The sequence below is a fragment of the Amphiura filiformis genome, chromosome 5 (assembly GCF_039555335.1).
Source record: "Amphiura filiformis chromosome 5, Afil_fr2py, whole genome shotgun sequence".
NCBI classification, from domain to species: Eukaryota; Metazoa; Echinodermata; class Ophiuroidea; order Amphilepidida; family Amphiuridae; genus Amphiura; species Amphiura filiformis.
In genome coordinates, this window is record NC_092632.1 from 27909822 (window position 1) to 27929054 (window position 19233).

The 19233-nt window shown below is 36.9% G+C and overlaps 1 protein-coding gene across 1 annotated transcript; it reads right to left on the bottom strand.

Annotated features, from left to right (window-relative positions):
- Positions 1–2122: 2122 nt before the first annotated feature.
- Positions 2123–19007, bottom strand: LOC140152106 (uncharacterized). The gene is made up of 3 exons (XM_072174402.1): positions 17230–19007; positions 15988–16098; positions 2123–5101 (listed from the first exon to the last, which is right to left on the bottom strand). Exons 1-3 carry the CDS (start codon positions 18776–18778, stop codon positions 4764–4766), a joined length of 1998 nt encoding a protein of 665 aa, XP_072030503.1. The 5' UTR covers positions 18779–19007; the 3' UTR covers positions 2123–4763.
- Positions 19008–19233: the final 226 nt, after the last annotated feature.

The window sequence follows — 19233 nt, forward strand, 5'->3', positions numbered from 1 at the left end:
TCATAGATCATTCCTTACAGAATCATCCTAAAAGTTCCAAATAACTTTTTAATTTATACAGATCTTTAGTTTTAGTACTGTTTATGGATAGATTACACATTTTCTCAACACACACTTCTATTATAAGTCTAATTCTGTTTTACAGCACCATTGGTATTTAGAGCTCACTCTTGCAACGTATAAATGTTGCAATATTGTTGCAATTTCATAATGTTGCTACATCCTTTACAACAACATAATGTTGCTACATCGTTTGCAACAACATAATATTGCTACCTTGCTGCATCAGCAAAATGTTGATGTTGCTACATCGATTGCAACACTGTAAATGTTGCAACAATATTTGTAACACATTAAGTTGCAATGTTGCCAGAATTAAAAGGCAATTCGAGTATTCAAACAATTGGTATTCTTCTTTACATGATAAATTTTGTACAATTTTTACAAAATTACTTTACACATTTTCAATAATCATTATTTGATATGATACACCCTATACAAAATATCCAAAGGCTTTTAAAACTACAACTTTTTCTTTGGTTTCCATAGCTTAATGTAAACTTTCATCTGAAATATCAAAATTGAAACCAAATGTGGAAATTATTTGGGATATTCAATGAATAAATTTTAAACATGTTGATTCAAGTTATTTGTAGTAGTGACGCCACGAAAATGAAAGATTATTATAGTATATAACTTATGTTCTTATTTTCACTCGTACATGCCTAAAGTTACAACATTTTTTTCTATAAACTTGAGATAATTATTATAAGAAGAAGGCCAACAAGGCTATCCTTGTAGTATTGCAAAATAGAGGGAAAGCACGTACTTAAATGCAACAAGACGATCCTCGTAATATCGCAGAATAGGGGAAAAGGCCCTGTCATTTAAGGTACTCCCGGTAAATAAAAGACGAAATTGCTATTGCAGCACATGTGTCTTGGATTTCCGTTCGTATATAATTACAGTCACACTAACACAACCTTTCAAGAATTTGTCACGAATGTAAACATTTGGGTAAACAAAATGAGCACAACCAGATTGGCCTGAATATTGTAGGAGCCCGGTGGGTGAAAGACAGCGTTATACGAACCTCTGTACAAACTTACTTTACACAACCACTCATGGAAGAGCTGGTATGTCTGGTGAAAACAGTCCGGCTAATCTAGGCGTAACTGGGGGAGGGCTATCCCTATCGGATTGTTGGGTCCTATCGAGACGGAAGTAATTAACATTGTAGACCCTATTTCCCTCAAATCGGGACAAAATTGTCAATGACCATACAGGCTTTTCACTTTCGGGCTACCCAGTCTGATCACACGCCTGTTACTTTTAAGTAATAACTTAAAAGTTATTAATTTGTTTGTTTTATGTTTGTTTGCTTGTTTACCCGGGTTGTTTACCCAGCTTCTTTTTATCATACACATGAACAGTGAACATCACCCACCGCCGGCATTTCATCCATATTGTAGTTGTCCCATTGTAATCCCTTCCCATCCCACAAAACCATGGACATGTAAATATTATGCGTTTTGATATTTCTGACAAAAACAACTTGAAATATCAGTGGTTAAAAAGATGAAGAGGAAAAAGAAGAATAAAAACACGGGATTTTATTTAAATTCAACCGAGTACCTACATGGCTTTAAATAAATCCGATGTTTACAGCGGCGTGTTTTTCAGAGTTGAACGGTGATCTGTAGGTCACACCGGATGGTATCTCCGAGTAGCATTTCTACTTCCGCGAAGTATCACTTACAATCTTATATCTAATTGCCTATAGATTGTATTACCATTGTATAACAATATCAATTTACAATAATCATGATAATATCGGTGAAATGTGAGATTTTACATTCACAAAAATCAACGTAATAGATATGATTGACTTTTGTAATAAGCAGAATTTTGTTGGTGGAGCGTAGACTATTTCCATACTCATTTCAAAAGTAATTACAAAAAGTGATGTAATTTGACAATAATAATTATCATTGATTAACAAATAACATGACAATGATATGTAAAATATTGTCGTTCAGTTTAGTATAAAAAGTATGACAGTTATAATGTGAATAATATTTTTCACCGCGTGTGTTTCTGAAACAATAAGAATTATGGACGGTGTTGCGTAAACATATGTTCAAATAAAGTTGACTAAATATTTGGTATCGATAACAATAGACTTATCATAAAACATGCACAAAACGGTGCAAGACTGACGTAATTAAGTTTCACTATAAAATAGTGAATATTTTCGTTAGTCGTTAAAATCACCAAAGTTTTGAATTAAATCTTTTACTGGAACTTACTTTTACAACTAGTTAAGTTGCGTCTGATACCATCGGACTTCACCAGGCAACTGACACGCTGGGCTGGTCATGTGATACTTGAAGACAACTAAACAAGAAATGTTGAATGAGACGCAACTTATCTCACGCATGGGACCGGGCCATCAAGCAAGGAGATCCATAGTCGTCTTCAAGTATCACATGACCAGCCCAGTGTGTCAGTTGCCTAATGAAGTCTGATGGTATCAGACGCAACGTAGCAAATTGTAAAAGTAAGTTTCAGTAAAAGATTTAATTCAAACTTTGAAAACTTCACTATAATAACCAACCTGTATTTCGCTTGTGAAGCTACATGTCATAGCTTGTAATACAATGATCATGGCCAGATAATATGCTCAAAATGTCATCGTCGTTGATTAAGAAAATTACCATCACAATACAATCTAATCAATTTGGATATTCTTCTATATACGTGTTGCTCACAATATCTTTTAATGACAACATTATAAACCGCATCAATGACGTAAATGATCGGCTCATTAACTAATGAGTACATTCATTAAATTAATGAACAAAGTAATTCCCCTGATGCGCCCTGGTTACGTGTTCCACCGCATGCATGACATGAGGCATATTATGATATTATATAGAATGAAACAATAGAGTTTAATCAATTAATACAGATTTAATGATTTGGAACAAAGGTAAATTACATAATTAAACGTAGGATTACTTATTAAATTCAGTTCAGAAGTTTTCTTGATCCAGCAATTTGTGTGTATTATGTGCGTATATAATGGTCTTTGCATGAATTTAAAGGCAAACAATCATACGTTATATATGCTTTTAAAGTAACTAATAATTTATTTGACCTTTACATCGCAACATCTTAAAAGTATTACAATATCTTAATGGAAGCAGATTTCCTGCACATAATGTATATAGTAGTTAAGTAATTAGCGTTAGGTACGAAGGCATCGGACAGTCATACAATTGATCACTTTTAAATACAAAATGAATAGTGAAATTATCTTAATAATGCAAATAATCACAGCTGTAAAAACGTAAAAACTGGTGAGTTGGATGAACACAACAAAAACAGTCAAATAAAACAAAGCAAAACAAAACAATTGACCGTTGGTATCATATCCATATCCGGACACATAATACTGACCAATCAAAAAGCATTCCTATGTTTGAAAATTATAGCTTACAAGTACATCTTGTTTTCATTGGTATCATGCAATTCTAGCAATGATCATGTGTCCACCAGTGCACGTTGGAACTGTCATTCTTGTCCCTTCGCATGACTCTTAATGGGGATCTGATTATGCACGGGTGAGTGTATCTATAGAAATATCTCAGGTAGTTATCAATCATTTATTCAGACATACAGTATAATAAACCTTCTTTTATAGACGAATCTCACGAGCCAAGTCATGGTCAGGATTTGGTCGGCCATTACTGGGTGCCTGCTGCCCCAAACTGGTGTTTTATCCGCCCAATTGTGGGAATAATAGCCGCCTAACGCTTAGAGAAGATGCAAGGACGAGGAGGGTCATAGAATAATATATACAATAGAGATAATTCCACAGGTAATCCCGTCGCACCTATTCATACATAGTCCTTTTGTTCGCAAGTACGAGACATCCATTTGAAATACCGTTTGATATGGTGTATGACTTTGTTTTCTTTGTACCGCACGTAAAAGACAATAGACCATGTAGAAGCTGTGTGTTTTGCCGAAGGGAATTCTATTGTGTTGTAAACTTTCATCATTCTTTTAACTACGTGTGTTTTCACCGCAGGTGTAAAACAGGCGATGGAATGCAGTTTAAAATTCCCGCCAAGGACGATACATTTCACATTTTGGGTGCATTGTAGCCGACGGGGACCCAGTTATGGCTGCCAGTGAGGTGTAGGAATGCGTGAAATGAGATTCGTCTATATCTATAACCTGGGAGAGGAGTTTCTTTATATCACATTTTGTGTTTTATAAGCTCTTAGAATACGACATCGCAAATGATACCTCCTGCCGTATAGTGGCCGCATGTTAATGGTTAATGTATTACCAGTGATCCTCATGATTATATAAAATACTTGAAATTTTGTAGGAATAGTTTCAGAGTGAAAGACAAGTTTGTGTCAAATGCACATGAAAATTTAACAAAAGGAAGAAAATAACAGTGCCGAATACATGTGACACCCATCCAATTGTGTGTCGCTGTAAGTGTCCGTACGGACAGAGACCTCTGACATTGTATAAATGTAAAAATGTCATCATAGGGCCTGCTACGGCGAGTTTTGGTCTTATCACTTTTGCACCCATCCCGTCTTACACCAATGTAAAAATATGATTTTGAATGAGTTTTTAGATTTTCTGATTTAGCAAATATCACTAATAGTGCCGTTTTGAAAAGTTAGTCAAGTACACTGAGTGGGGTGGGGATTGTTGGTAAAACAATAAAATAATGATTACGATTGTGGGGTGTCCACTAGATTATGCCATTGCATGATAGGTTGTCCGGGGCACTTCATTATTGTTGTCTCCCAGTGCGTAACTTCGCTATCTTGCGTAGAGCCCAGTCCTAATCGAATATGGCCGATCGGTGTTCCTCTACGAAAGGGATCTCCATTCACCACCGTACATACCAAAGTTAATCCATCCTGAACATTCTGTGATTCCGTCAGATCGAACTTAAAAGCTTCTTTAAAGATAGGACAGCTGGTTTTCCATTTGATTTTAGTCTGTTTTGTCTGTGTATCCAATTCGTTTCCTTTAATCTGAGTTAGCTCTATTTTCACTTGCGGGTCTGAAACGAGAAATACAAATATTATAGAAGAGATTTAGTGCGATTTAAATCGAATTATACAGTGATTAATTTTAAAGCCACGTAGTACTGCGCGGGAGTTTGTTTTCACTGATGTGTCATTTAAGAGACTCGATGTTGTTATTCTTATCTATATATATATGAACAGAAATAACGATATCAGGAATCTTATCTGTTGAGTTGGACAAGTCAGAATTACAAGGCACCAATTTGTAATGCAATGCTCTCTGAGCAGCGGTTGTTTGAATATAATTGACTGTACAAAATGTGCGTTAGACGTCACAACACTGTGTTATTTGATACGATCAAAACAATCAATGTCTAAATAGACGAGAATAAAAACAGATATTGAGTGTCTCCTCCAAATCCGCAATATCAGTTTCATCGAGCTTCGCTCCAAATTTTAACAAGGAAATGACCTTGCATGAATAGATCTCCAGAAATTGGAGGATTTAGATTAAGAAACGGAAATTTGTCTGAAAATTGTGTTTTCTTATACTTTTACTGAAATTTGAGTGTTAGTATACATGACTATGCATAATTATAATGCTTTGGATATAAAGCTACAATGCTCTATTCCCGAGAGTCCCTTGAACAACGATTTTTTTCTTTCATGCACGTTTTATCCTAGACTGAATTATGACAATGTTATTCACCATGCATATATTTCCTATATAAGAAAGGAATTGACAATTGAAACGGATATAATGATATAAGGAGAACAGTTCAAAAATATGGTTAGCCCACATGACCAACACCCCCACCCCCATACACACACACCCACCCCGGGCACCTCACATATCCCTCAATACACGAAGGTTTTTCTTGGTGTTGCCAGATATGGCAAAACTCCTTGATTTATGAAATACTGGACCATTAACTTGCAATTAGTATTTTTAATGTCACATCAATTTGAGTAATGTACTGCTGAGGTGTAAAGTATCTCTACTAAAGGTGTTAATATTAAGCACTGTACAATTGTGTCTTAAAGTGCTAATATTGAACATATTAGCGCAGTGATAGCGCCATCCGTTGTTATTCAATTTATTCCGTATATAAAACGTTATGAAGCTATATTTTAACACAATAAAATATATGCCTAAATTGTTAAGTTAAAGCATCCCGGGGTGTGGCTCAATATTAGAACTTTAAGGCTGTTGTACAATGCTTAATATTAGCACTTTAGTGGAGAGACTGGGTTGCTTATGATGTGGGGGTAGGGATGTGTGGCCTGTCTCTGTGGGTGTCTCATCATCAGGTGGAAATGTAATTGTCACAAATTGCCGGTGCTTTTGGACTGGTAGTATACACAAGACAGTGGGTAGATTCAAGTCTTTGATTTACAAATTGGACCTCGCAGATAAATCTTTGAACTCGCAGATAAATGTTTTATAATCTGTTGCAATTTTATTCATGGTAAGACACTAATACGTTTGCAGTTGGAGATCGTGACTTATGCAGCTGTCGATCATTATGTTACTACCTTTCGAGTACTATTGTTTTGGAAGTCGGCATATCGATTAGAATGTCATTGCGTGGCCAGTGTTGAGTACATTTCTTTTCTTACAACTGCCCGGAAATTTTCAATGGACGTATATCAAACACAATTTTCTTGCTCAATCCCCTCTTGCTCATTCCACTTATAGTATGTCAACTCAGAAGTACAAAGTAAATAGACCTCAAAAGCGGGAGGTATGAAGGTATGAAGGTATGAGAATAATTCAGTGCAATATGTGTGTAAATGCTTCTTTGGCGCACGGGCGCACCGATTGCTGCGCGATTTGTACTTGCCAAGCGTACCAGGCTCTTTGTGCGTCGCGTTTTTAATACGCAGTGCGTCTGACGCAAAGCATCGACCCCCGATGCCACAGATTTATATACGAAAACCAACTAGTGAGAAAATTATTGGCGGCAATAATTATTATAGCAAGTAGATTCGTCTCCGCTGCAAACCAGACCATGAATCATTTTGCTAGTTGTATTGTCTATTCTTGTGGTATCGAAATGCATTGTGGTATTGGATTTTAATCATCTCCTAGTTTCATAAAGCAAAGGTGACATCTACTTTATCAAAGATTAGAATTCGGAAGGAAAAGATCGAACTGGGTGACATATAACTCCTCCAGGGAAATTAAGTACAAATATTGACTCCAATTACAACGTTGTTTTGCCAGGCTTTGTCTACAAGTACAAAGATTTAGATCTGTGCGTATACAATAATGCATTCATATGGTTGATTTTGAAGATAGAGTTTCAGCTTCAGGGTGAAATTAACATTGAAATCAGTCCTGGGATGATTTGAGTGCCTTTGCGACGAAGCATAGATATCCGTCACGAGACAGGAAGTTTATCAGTGATTGCCGAACCAAAATACTTAAAATTCATCAAAATTTAGATTTGTGTATTTTTGGAACAACCATATAGATGTGTTACAGAAGCGGGCAAATGGCAACGGGAAAGCAATCAAAAGACAAAATCAGACATCAAAATAAAATTAAACTTCCGTTTCTTATCGCGTGAGGGAGACTGAAAAATTTAGCGTAGTATGGCACTAGCAGTATAGACACAGCGACAGCAACTTTATCTCGTATATTTCAAATCGGTCTATGCATAATTGTTAGTGATGAATCTAGGCGAACTATTTTGTGTATGAACATCTCTGATATCCCAGAACTGCTGAGGCATATTTTCAATTATGAATATCATATACCGATATATTTGGTACTAATGTATATCTATGGGTCTCCTCTATCCAGTGACATCAAATAAGTACATATGACGTCATAATGTGAGCGCACCCTTGCAATTCTGTCTATGAACAAAAGAATAGGCAAGATTGATTTTCGGCTAAAAATTCTACGAATATGCAATGTCCACCGAATTTTCTCCTAAATATATATACATGGAAACAATTATTTCAAACTAAAACTAAGTAAAAAGTCAATGTCTCTAGGAATAATTTTATAAGAGTGAAATGAAAATCATAAATTTTACTGTGGAAACCTATGGTGGGCTTCACCAACACATACCCCTCCCCATGGTCATTTTTGATAGTCGGTCCTCCCCGGGTAAGGTGCTGGGTAAAAAATGTATTATTGAAATGAACGCAAATGATGGATCTACGATTAGCTTAAGTCGTTTGGGGGTAAAGACCCCCTGGGCCTCATGGAAGAACAGAGGATACCTTAAAACATCCACTGAATGAGTAACCCAGGCAAAAGAAGAAATAAAACAAACAAACAAACAAAAGACACAGTTTTTTTTTATGACAGATGAAAAACCTCTTCGTATATAGTTCTAGGGTTAAAATCAAGACTTTTGTTTGGCCTTGTAGTGACCTTGGGAATAATGCTTATTAGATCGGGTTTAGTTTGATGAGGATGGGCAAATCCGTGATTTACAGAAAGGTGATAAGTGCAGCACCTTGGTCTGGGGCGGACATTTTAAAAATGAATTTAGAAGAGCAGCAACGACACCACTTGCATTACATTCCAGATGATAAATCTACATCATATGCAAAATTTGAGGAAAAATGAACGAGGCCGTTTTATTTTAGGACCATTTGTCTATAACTGGTCTTTACATGTAGCCCTATGGAGAGAGTGCCTGTTGAGGGCGCTATAACCCCCATTTTAGGAACAAAAATGTGATTTAAAAAAAACGGCCTCGTGCGAATTTTCTAAAATTTTCAGAGTATGTAGTATGAACATATGAAATATAAACAAGTAGTTACCCTACCTGCTCTTCTCCGAAAAAATGAAAAGTCCTATACCTCAATGATAATGAAACCTAGGTGGCAGCCCAAAAGTTTAACAGTTACATGTAGGTTAAACCCCGTCTTAAGTAACAAAGAAGTACTACTTTCTTCGGATGGAAGAAGATGAGGAAAGCGGCGACTCAATTGAAAAGATTTACTTTCTCTGTAGACATATAGCAATTAAAAACGAAATGTGTTTAATATCATTAAAAACGAAATGTGTTAAAGATTTCAAACATATTAACCATGGGGGATTTTCAAGCCCCAACACCCATCCCCTATGGTCATTTTGATAGTCGGTCCTCCCCCGGGTAAGGTGCTGGGTAAAATGTTTATCACTAAAATGAGCGCAAAGGATAGATCTACGATTAGCTTAAGTCGTTTGGGCGTACAGACACACAGTTTGTTTGTTTTTTCATGACAGATGAAAAAACCCTCTTCGTAGTTCTATAGGGTTAAAATAAAGACTTTTGTTTGGCCCAGTAGTCACCTTGGGAACAGCTACATGTAGGTTAAACCCCGTCTTAAGTAACACAGAAGTATTTTAAATGGATGTGAAGTTTATCTACTTTCGTCGGATGGAAGAAGATGAGGAAAGCGGAGACTCAATTGAAAAGATTTAATTTCTCTGTGGGCAGATAGCAATTCATCACCAGGCCATATATCATTGAAAACGAAATGTGTTCAAGATTTCAAGCTATTGATATAAAGAAGTTACATAGTAACCATGGGGGATTTTCAAGCCACTATTTGTTCATTTGAGCACTCTTAGCAAAAATTGACTTTTTCTTGTCCTGTATACGGAACCCTCTCCCAAATGGTTCTAGGAGAACCATTTTCCCTACAAATGGTTCTGTGTGAAATGAAAATCGTGAATTTTACTGTAGAACCTATGGTGGGCTTCACCAACACCCATCCCCTATGGTCATTTTGATAGTCGGTCCTCCCCCGGGTAAGGTGCTGGGTAAAATGTTTATCGAGGTCCCTCGACGACTCTCGTGTGACGTCACATCTGCCGTCGTGGCTTCGCGGGTCGGGAGTGTGGAGCCGATTCGGGATCGGTCTGTCTGGTGATGTGTCGTGGATGTGGCATGGTGCCGTGGCCCTCATGGGTGGTGGGTCCGGTTGGGTAGGGTTATAGTTTGGTACAACTATCTTTTTATCATGTTTAAAATTATGTACATTGGCAAATTGGGTTTTTAAACATTATTGCTGCAATATTTTGGTTGTTTTTAGATTACTTTTAAGGTGTAGTTTTTAATATACAGTGTCAATTTTATATTGTATATTTTATGTATGTGCATTTTCCTGTTGTTCAATGTAAAGCGCAATGGGGCATCTGCGATGTAAATTGCGCTATAGAAATATTGGTTTATTATTATTATTATTATCACTAAAATGAGCGCATAGGATAGATCTACGATTAGCTTAAGTCGTTTGGGCGTACAGACACACAGTTTGTTTGTTTGTTTTTCATGAAAGATGAAAAAACCCTCTTCGTAGTTCTATAGGGTTAAAATAAAGACTTTTGTTTGGCCCAGTAGTCACCTTGGGAACAGCTACATGTAGGTTAAACCCCGTCTTAAGTAACAAAGAAGTATTTTAAATGGATGTGAAGTTTATCTACTTTCTTCGGAAGGAAGAAGATGAGGAAAGCGGAGACTCAATTGAAAAGATTTACTTTCTCTGTAGACATATAGCAATTCATCACCAGGCCATATATCATTAAAAACTAAATGTGTTCAAGATTTCAAGCTATTGATATAAAGAAGTTACATATTAACCATGGGGGATTTTCAAGCCACTATTTGTTCATATCCCAACATTCACAGAACAGTACACTCTTAGCAAAAATTGTTCGACTTTTTCTTATCCTGTATACGGAACCCTCTCCCAAATGGTTCTAGAAGAACCATTTTCCAGACAAATGGTTCTGTGTGAAATGAAAATCGTGAATTTTACTGTAGAAACCTATGGTGGGCCTCACCAACACCCCTCCCCTATGGTCATGATAGTCGGTCATCCCCCTGGTAAGGTGCTGGGTGAACTTTTTATCACTACACTAAAATGAGCGCAAATGATGGATCTACGATTAGCTTAAGTCGTTTGGGCGTAAAGACACACACTTTTTTTATGACGGATGAAAAGTTCTAGGGTTAAAACAAAGACTTTTATTTGGCCCAGTAGTCACCTTGGGGATGATGCTTATTAGATCGGGTTTAGTTTGATGAGGTTGGGCAAATCCGTGAGCGTTGTATTTTCAACAATCAGAGCCCAATTTTCACAGTGTTTGCTTTTCAAATTACAAAAAAGCCGTGTTTATCCTATAATTTCAGCCCATTCTATTGAAATATGGTTTTGTTTTTGATTTGAAGTTTGAGAAATACGGTATAATGAAGAAGAAGGTTAAAAAATGTAATAAAGCCAGCACTTTGATGATTTTTAACAAAACTATAATTCTTTCATCGATCTGAAATGCTCCAATGTCGATCGTGTATATAAATAAATGAAAAAGTTAACTTCAAGAAACTTTTTAATCAATAATATTGTTTGAAAATGTTGTCTACTTTTAACAGGTATGAACACAGCATTTCTAAATAACAATTATTTACAGATAGGTGATAAGTGCAGCTGCCGCAGCAAATTTCATCGTGAAGAAACCAATCCCACGCATTTAAGTAATAATCCTTTGACAAATTGAAACTTTCTTGCGTATCAATAGGTAATCCTCACTGTCGAACCTAACAATATAGGCGACCTATTTCTTTACAGACCTACTGATATATAAACTACCAAACTAAGATTTCGTTTCCGACGAAATTGCTTTTATTTTAGGATCGTCAAATGACTATAAGAAAACAAACCCGACCGATCTTTTTTGTAGCATATCTTTCTTGTCATTGTTCGCGTAAGCCTGACGTTGTGTTTAGGGGCAAACTTTAATGCGTTGAAAAAACCAAGAGTTTGACAGTTACATGTAGGTTAAACCCCGTCTTAAGTAACAAAGAAGTACTTCAATTGGATGTGAAGTTTATCTACTTTCGTCAGATGGAAGAAGATGAGGAAAGCGGCGACTCAATTGAAAAGATATCCTTTCTCTGTAGACAGATTAGTAATTCATCACCGGGTCATATATCATTGAAAACAAAATGTGTTCAAGATTTCAAGCTATTGATATAAAGAAGTTACATATTAACCATGGGGGATTTTGAAGCCACTATTTGTTCATATCCCAACATTCACAGAGCAGTACACTCTTAGCAAAAAGGGTTCGACTTAAAACATGTTTTGTCCTGTATACGGAACTCTCTACTAAAATGATTCTCCAAAGAACCAATTTCCCGACATGAGAACAAAAAAGTTCTATCAGCTTTTTGGTTCTGTAAAGAATCAATTTTTGAGTTTGTGAACTTTTTAGGTTCTGTAGAGAACCTTTAAAAAGGTTTCTTGACAAAGAATCATTTTCGAAGGTTCTGTATAGAACACAAAAAGGTTCTTAAGTGCATAAAACGGCTCTTTGTAGAACCAACAAAGCTGATAGAACTTTTTAGGTTCCTATTAGAACAATTTGTCGGGAAATGGTTCTTCCTAGAACCATTTTGGGAGAGGGTTCCGTATAAGGAAAAAACGGTCGAACCCTTTTTTCTAATAGTGTATTGTAGAAAAGACAACTGTAAGCGAGTGAGTTTCTTCGAACGAGACAGATTTGTCCTTGAAACTACAGTGACGTCATGATATGAACGTTGTGAGAGAATGGCCAACATTGTCAATGCACAGAACGTATTGTGTTGTTTCCGGGTGTTGTTTTAAATATTACAAATTTATGGTTTTTTACACATATGGATAAAATCACGCAAATTTTGTCTTATGTGATTTTGACGGGACGTGTTTCTCCCTTTTAAACTCCCATCAATTTCAAATCAAAGTGTAAGCACTGTTTGTGGCTACAATTTAAATTTTGCGTTCAGCTTGTGACGTTTCAAAATTAATTCTTGCTTCACTTTAAGTCGACTCATTTCGTGATCTAAATGTGGTTTATACCGTGTTTTTCATTGCCATTTTTAGTGTGTGTGACACTTTAAAAAACACCTTGACCTAGTCTGGTCAAGTTCAAATTGGCCGCCATTTTTAGATTACGGAGTTATATTTTCACATTGACAGCATGAGCAGCTACCGGATAGCGTGCTGTAAATGACTGCGCAGACACGAAAGATTTGATGCAGTGGTGTGTGTTTTCTACAGGGGCATAGCAATAGCAGGATTTAGTTGTTACGCAACTATAAATAAGTAGGGTTATCGATTGACTGCGCACTGACTGCATGCGGGTCTTGTTGAAACTAGCCATTGAAGTGGGCCATCTCACCTGAAATGTGAAATGATGCAGGCTTTGCGGGAATTTCAAACTGTGTTCCATCACCCGTGTGACAAAAAGATGCTGAAATATTTCGCTTCGAACGCTGAAGAGGGTCGTACGAATCAGCTTTTACCAACACAATTTGTCTTTTTTCAGGAGAAATACGAATAAAAAAATTGCAACAAGTGTCAACTTGCAATGTAATAATTTTTTTTTGAATGGAGTTCAACTTGTTTTTGCAATAGATATGCCCTTTATGTAATAAATAATACAGTGCCATAGGAAAAGTATAGACAAGGCGACGAAAAGACAACCCTACTTGCTAAGTACGTCGCGTACGGTTGTTTGATGGGATCATTTATTAGTTTTTCAAACAAAACATCATGTACAACCAAATTTCAGGCTTAAACAGCTAAAAGTATTATCATGCAAATATATACAGATGCTTTTGAGTCATTCTCAACTTTAATTACCCCTCTTTTACCAAATTATTCACTTTTATAGTATTTTTAAAGCTTTTTCGGATGTAAAATGTATCTATTAAGGACAAAATTGGTGGCGCTATTTAATTACTGGAAATTACTCTTTCAAGCTTTAATAAAAAATAATATTACTTTTATTGTTTGATAAAATATGTTTATAAAATTCCTTGTTGCTTGTTTCACCTATTCCAGCTGTTTTGATAACAGTATTAATCACCTAACCCTTGCAAATAAAGAAATATGATTTAGGATAAATAACGCCATCTATAGTTTGCATTTAGTTAATAATGAATCCAATTCTATATACATCAAACAACCGTAGGGTCGGTCGGTTAGAATTTTTGTTTCCTTCAGGTAGAGGCTAAATGGCAATAAACAATCACTTCATTTTAGAAAAATATGAAAAAATCTGAACAAACTTGGCAAACATTTTGAGTATTTTCTGACTTTCTTTTTTCAAAAGGACTTTGGAGTGTTATGTTTTGACCCTTAAGCACCCCTGAAAAACGTTGCTTGCACTGATGTAGTTTTTCAGGCAAAATAAGAACATATAAAATAAAATAAAATGCAAATCCAACAAAAACACAATGCATTATGGTATATGGTGAATACAAGAGGAGTCCGCCCGTGACTGATGCTTATATTGAAGAAGGTGATATTATGATGGAACATTAGATAGAAAGGTCACAAAGATGTAACAAATACTTGATATCCATTTCTCGGACCTATTCCCCAGTGGATTTCGAACGAGGAAAAGGGAAAATGTTGAGAGTTATATAAAAACATTGGAATAAATACAGCCATATCTGATCTTGGGTCAGTTACTGAGATAGCTTTGATGTCTATGTGTGTTATTTTTTGTGTGAGGAGATGTGTGGTGTTTTTTTTGGGTTTTTTTGTTGTTTTTTTCAGAATCAAAACTTGGTATACTGCATGTCTATAACTAGCACTATGACATTGAGAGTTTCATTTGATCAAGAACAGTCTAAACTTACGTTTTTCTGGACGTTTCATCAACCATCGGTTGACTTCATCAGCAGTGTTGCTGTTTTGAAGTGCTGTGTGATATTGGACTGGCAACTCTAGATGTTGGAGCAGCAGCACCTCCTGTGTCAAAGTTCTGCTGCTGATGAAGTCAACCGATGGTTGATGAAACGTCCAGAAAAACGTAAGTTTAGACTGGTCTTGATCAAATGAAATTCTCAATGTGATGGATTCTCAACCTGATGAATTTATTCAATAACTAGCACTATGTTTTACCGAAGATCTGTGCAAATTGTATTATGATGTGTTTATCTCTTGCGCATGTTTTATGTTGTTTTTACAGAGGATTCTGAAACATTTTTGTCATTCAAAGGTTGTTGAACGTGTCCATACAGTCGTCTTATTTATCCGTATACATTACATTGTAATACATATTGTTATTTCTTGTCTCAAATTTAATCTTTACATAAATTCATTTGATTAAACAATCATCAAACTCTGCAAATTTATAAATAATCCATATATCTAAAAGATGGTTGACTTCAATTTCCTAATCTTCAGCAAAGAGTGGTGACCTTTTTTTTTCAACCAATAAACGAGCCGAACGTTTCGACGATATATGAAAGGATCCATCGAATTGGTTTAATTGGTTTCAAACAAGCAATCGCTTACCATTGCGTGATTCAATTCAACAAATCCACCCACGCGCAGAGGCCAATTACTACAGGAAATGATAGAAATAGGTAGTGTTTCCCAACGACTTATCATTTTAACACCACGGAGAATACATTAGCCACCAGTGATACGCCATGTGCGTAATTGATATTCATAGAGTAAATGACGACTGAACCACCGGCTTTAATAGCAAACAAGCGATAGCTACAACTTGATCGTTTTTGTAAACCATGGAAAATTGCCAAATTGCCTTCTCGAATATTAGTCATTATAACTTTTAATAGAAACAACAAAGTCCATTATGTTTTCCCACTATCTATTTATATCAGTGCATATTATGCAATTTTTTTTATACTTTTGTTTTACAATAATAGATATAAACTGTGATGTAGCTAAGCGGCACCTGACATGCCAGGAGGAGCCAAAATAAAGGAAACACAAAGCTTCAAATAAAAATATAAAAAACAATGGAATCAATTTAAAGGGATTTACGTATTAGATACACCTTTGATTGATAACTATTGACTGAAACCATCCGGTGACGACATCGAGCCATCAGCTGAAAGCTCAAAGGATGAGTACATAATACGCAATAGTAATGTTATCTTTCACTTACCCGGTGTTCCTCGTATGCCAGTCTTAGGTAGGTTTTGTGCTTTGACTATAGTCACAGTCAGTGCATTGGTGCGCGGTTGGTAGCACAGGAAAGACTCAGTTGTCCAGGGGCCTAGGAAATGAAAAATTAAAGTATAAGATGAATACATACATTTATAGAATTTTTCTTTCGGGTAGATGCAATTATATTTGCTTGTGATTTCTAACATTTTTAGTGACAATTTTGCTATAAAAAATAGCAAAAATCATGGTATTTTTAGTCATGTATGAAATAGTAGTGTCACTTGTTGAAAGTGAAATTGTACAAAATAATGCACGCGTACTGAGATGTTGATGCGTCTAATGCACGAGCCCGAAGGGGGAGTGCATTAGACGCATCAACATATCAGACGCATCAACATATCAGTACAAGTGCATTATTTTGTACAATTTTCGAGCAACAAGTGATACGCATTTATTAACCTATTTCATACACGACTAAAAAATGCTTTTTGCTATTTTTATAACAAAATTGTCAAATGTAAAATAAGAGCAAATATAAATGCATTCACCTGCAAGAAAAATGAACGCGTCTGAAAGCACTGCGCGTACTACGCGGAGTGCCCGCCCGTTCAATTATACAATATTTATGCACGGCTAGTAATTTACTAATGTTTGCTCTGATTGGTTCGCACTATCTAGGAGTGCACTGAGATGTTGAATCGTCTAATGCACTTCCCCCTTCGGGGTTTGTGCATTAGACGCACAGACATCTCAATACGCATGCATTTTTTTTTAATTTCATACACTCCTAGAGCTAGCGTTAGTAAATTACTAGCCGTGCATAAATATTGTATAATTGAACGGGCGGACACTCCGCGTAGTACGCGTGGTGCTTTCAGACGCGTTCATTTTTCTTGCGTGTGGAGGCATTATATTTACAATATAATGCACTTGTACTGAGATGTTGATGCGTCTAATGCACTCCCCCTTTGGGGCTCGTGCATTAGACGCATCAACATCTCAGTACGCGTGCATTATTTTGTACAATTTCATTCCCAACAAGTGATACGCGTTTATTAACCTATAAACGGTATAATAATCCTTACACAGTGGTGTTGTTCCATCTAGTCCGGCCAGAATAAACCCGATCTTTGACCTTGCGTTTACGTTTCGAGGTTATCAGAAGAAATGCGTCTCTGAATGGATGCACATGACTGTCTATCACATATACTCATTTTAAGCCTTATAATCCTAATGCAACCTACCTCTGATCTTGATTTAGGCTGGAGATCCTCACGGACCAACATAACAGGTTGATGCTCAAGATGCGCTAACGGAATCCATGCCTCTCCCAGCCCAGCTCTCTTACTCCGATTGAGTTTCACTCGAAGTTGACAACCACGTAGATCAGTCAGAGAAATGTTCTTATAATAAAATATTTCGTTGAATTCCGGATCACAAGTATTAGTAATGAGACGCGTTTGCTGTGGTTGTCGCTTTCCAGGCATCAGGTAAATTTTAGCGAAAGATGAAACTTCTGTGGACGAGGCACCATCACTTCTGCCCACATTTTCAGCACGTAACATGATGACCTTGAGCAATTTAAATGTCCTATCGTAATTAAATGACAGGTGAATTTCCCCTAAATCTTTGGACTGTCCTTGTCGAGCACAATGCAGATGCAGATGTTGTAATGTTTGTGCTCGACCATCCTTACCAGCATCAGATAGTCGCTTCCTACGAAAACTTGGTGGTGTGGTACCAGTGATGGTATGACAACGACGGAACTTCCCACGTTTTGCTGGTGAAGCAGTTGGGCTATTTTCGGGTGAAGAAGCAGTGGATTGTGGCCCACATGCTGTGTCACTATCAGTGCTGCTACTTAATTCGGACACCGATCTGCCTCCGACGGCGGCATCATCGGAATCTTCCCATGTCTCACTGGCAGCACTACAAGTACTTACCGAAGAACTTACTGAAGAGTCATTAGTCAGCTGCCGTACAAATCTTCTCCTTGTTTCTACAGTGATCTTATTATTGCTGTTATTGTTATTGTCAGGGGTGTGATGCGAACACGCGGAGGAGGTTCCATTCTCGTTGCTTTTAACTGGCGTGGAAGCAGATGCAGAAGCGGAAGCATTTTTTGATGGTTTTGCTGGCGATGAGAGAAGCAAAGATTCTTTTCTGTCCGTTGTGGGAGGATGTGACAAGGTGGGAAAACCGTACGGTGTGACAACACTTAAATGACTTAATGTCATTGATAGCTGGAAACCAGGATCAGATGTTGCTTTTCTACATTCGCCTAAGTTATCCCAAGTTGGTGGCATTAGATATCGACTTGACGCATCAGAAGAACTTCGCTCTTTAGTAAACGGAACCTGGAGTTCATTGTTTTCAGATTCATCATCCGTACTGTCCTTTCTTGATTGTTGCGCAGCTATCAATATTGGTCCAATAGCTGGCCATAAGCCAGTATTATCATGTCTTAATAACGCTTCTGTAAAACTGTGATGTCTTCTAACGTCTTGCGCATATAATATCTCTGGTGAGGCTTGTGAGGTTGCACTGGCTCTCCTTGGTGCAGGGTTTCCAAGTGTTGGGATGACAAACTGTGGAATGGTTTCTGGAGTAATGACTAGAGACGCTTTTCTGCTTCCAGATATGCTACTCCGTCTACTGCCACGTCGGGTGCTTCCTTGACTGCCAGTCCGTTTAACAACTTCATGGTCATTGCTGCTGGTGTTGACAGTGATGTTGCTGCTGAGTCTGTTGCTATCCATAGCTGATGATATCAATTTACACATCCACATACAACAAAAAGGTTAGCAATTTCCACTTTTATAATATCCTATCCGGTACAGCAATTGTATACTGTTGTTGAGAAAGCAAGAATCAATATGCGTCTACCATTGCCCAACTTTGACGCTGAAGCACCAGCAACATTTTCCACACTTTCAAATGTTGTTTACCCGGCGGGACGGGAATAACAGATATTCACCGACTAACATTTTAGCTGAGACTGGAACGACTGCCGTCTATACGTGTAGGTATATACTATAGCTCTATATGCTACAGTTTCTTCCTTCAATCTTTAACCATTTCAGCGGTTAGCCAATCAGAAAAGTCGCTTTTGCGAGTCAGCCAGGGTAATGAAATCACGTTGCTATGGAAACTTGAGTATAGGATGAGATGGTTAGGGCTTTTTGATCAAACTCTTTATGATTTAACTACTTGTATAAAACCGCAAACGCTTTTCTGCAATATA

Coding starts and splice junctions, on each gene's coding strand:
- LOC140152106 (XM_072174402.1), bottom strand. CDS start 18,778: ATGTGGATGTGTAAATTGATATCATCAGCTATGGATAGCAACAGACTC. Junction 16,099..17,229: donor TAAATCAAGATCAGAGGTAG/GTTGCATTAGGA, acceptor TTCATTTCCTAG/GCCCCTGGACAACTGAGTCT. Junction 5,102..15,987: donor TGGCATACGAGGAACACCGG/GTAAGTGAAAGA, acceptor TTCTCGTTTCAG/ACCCGCAAGTGAAAATAGAG.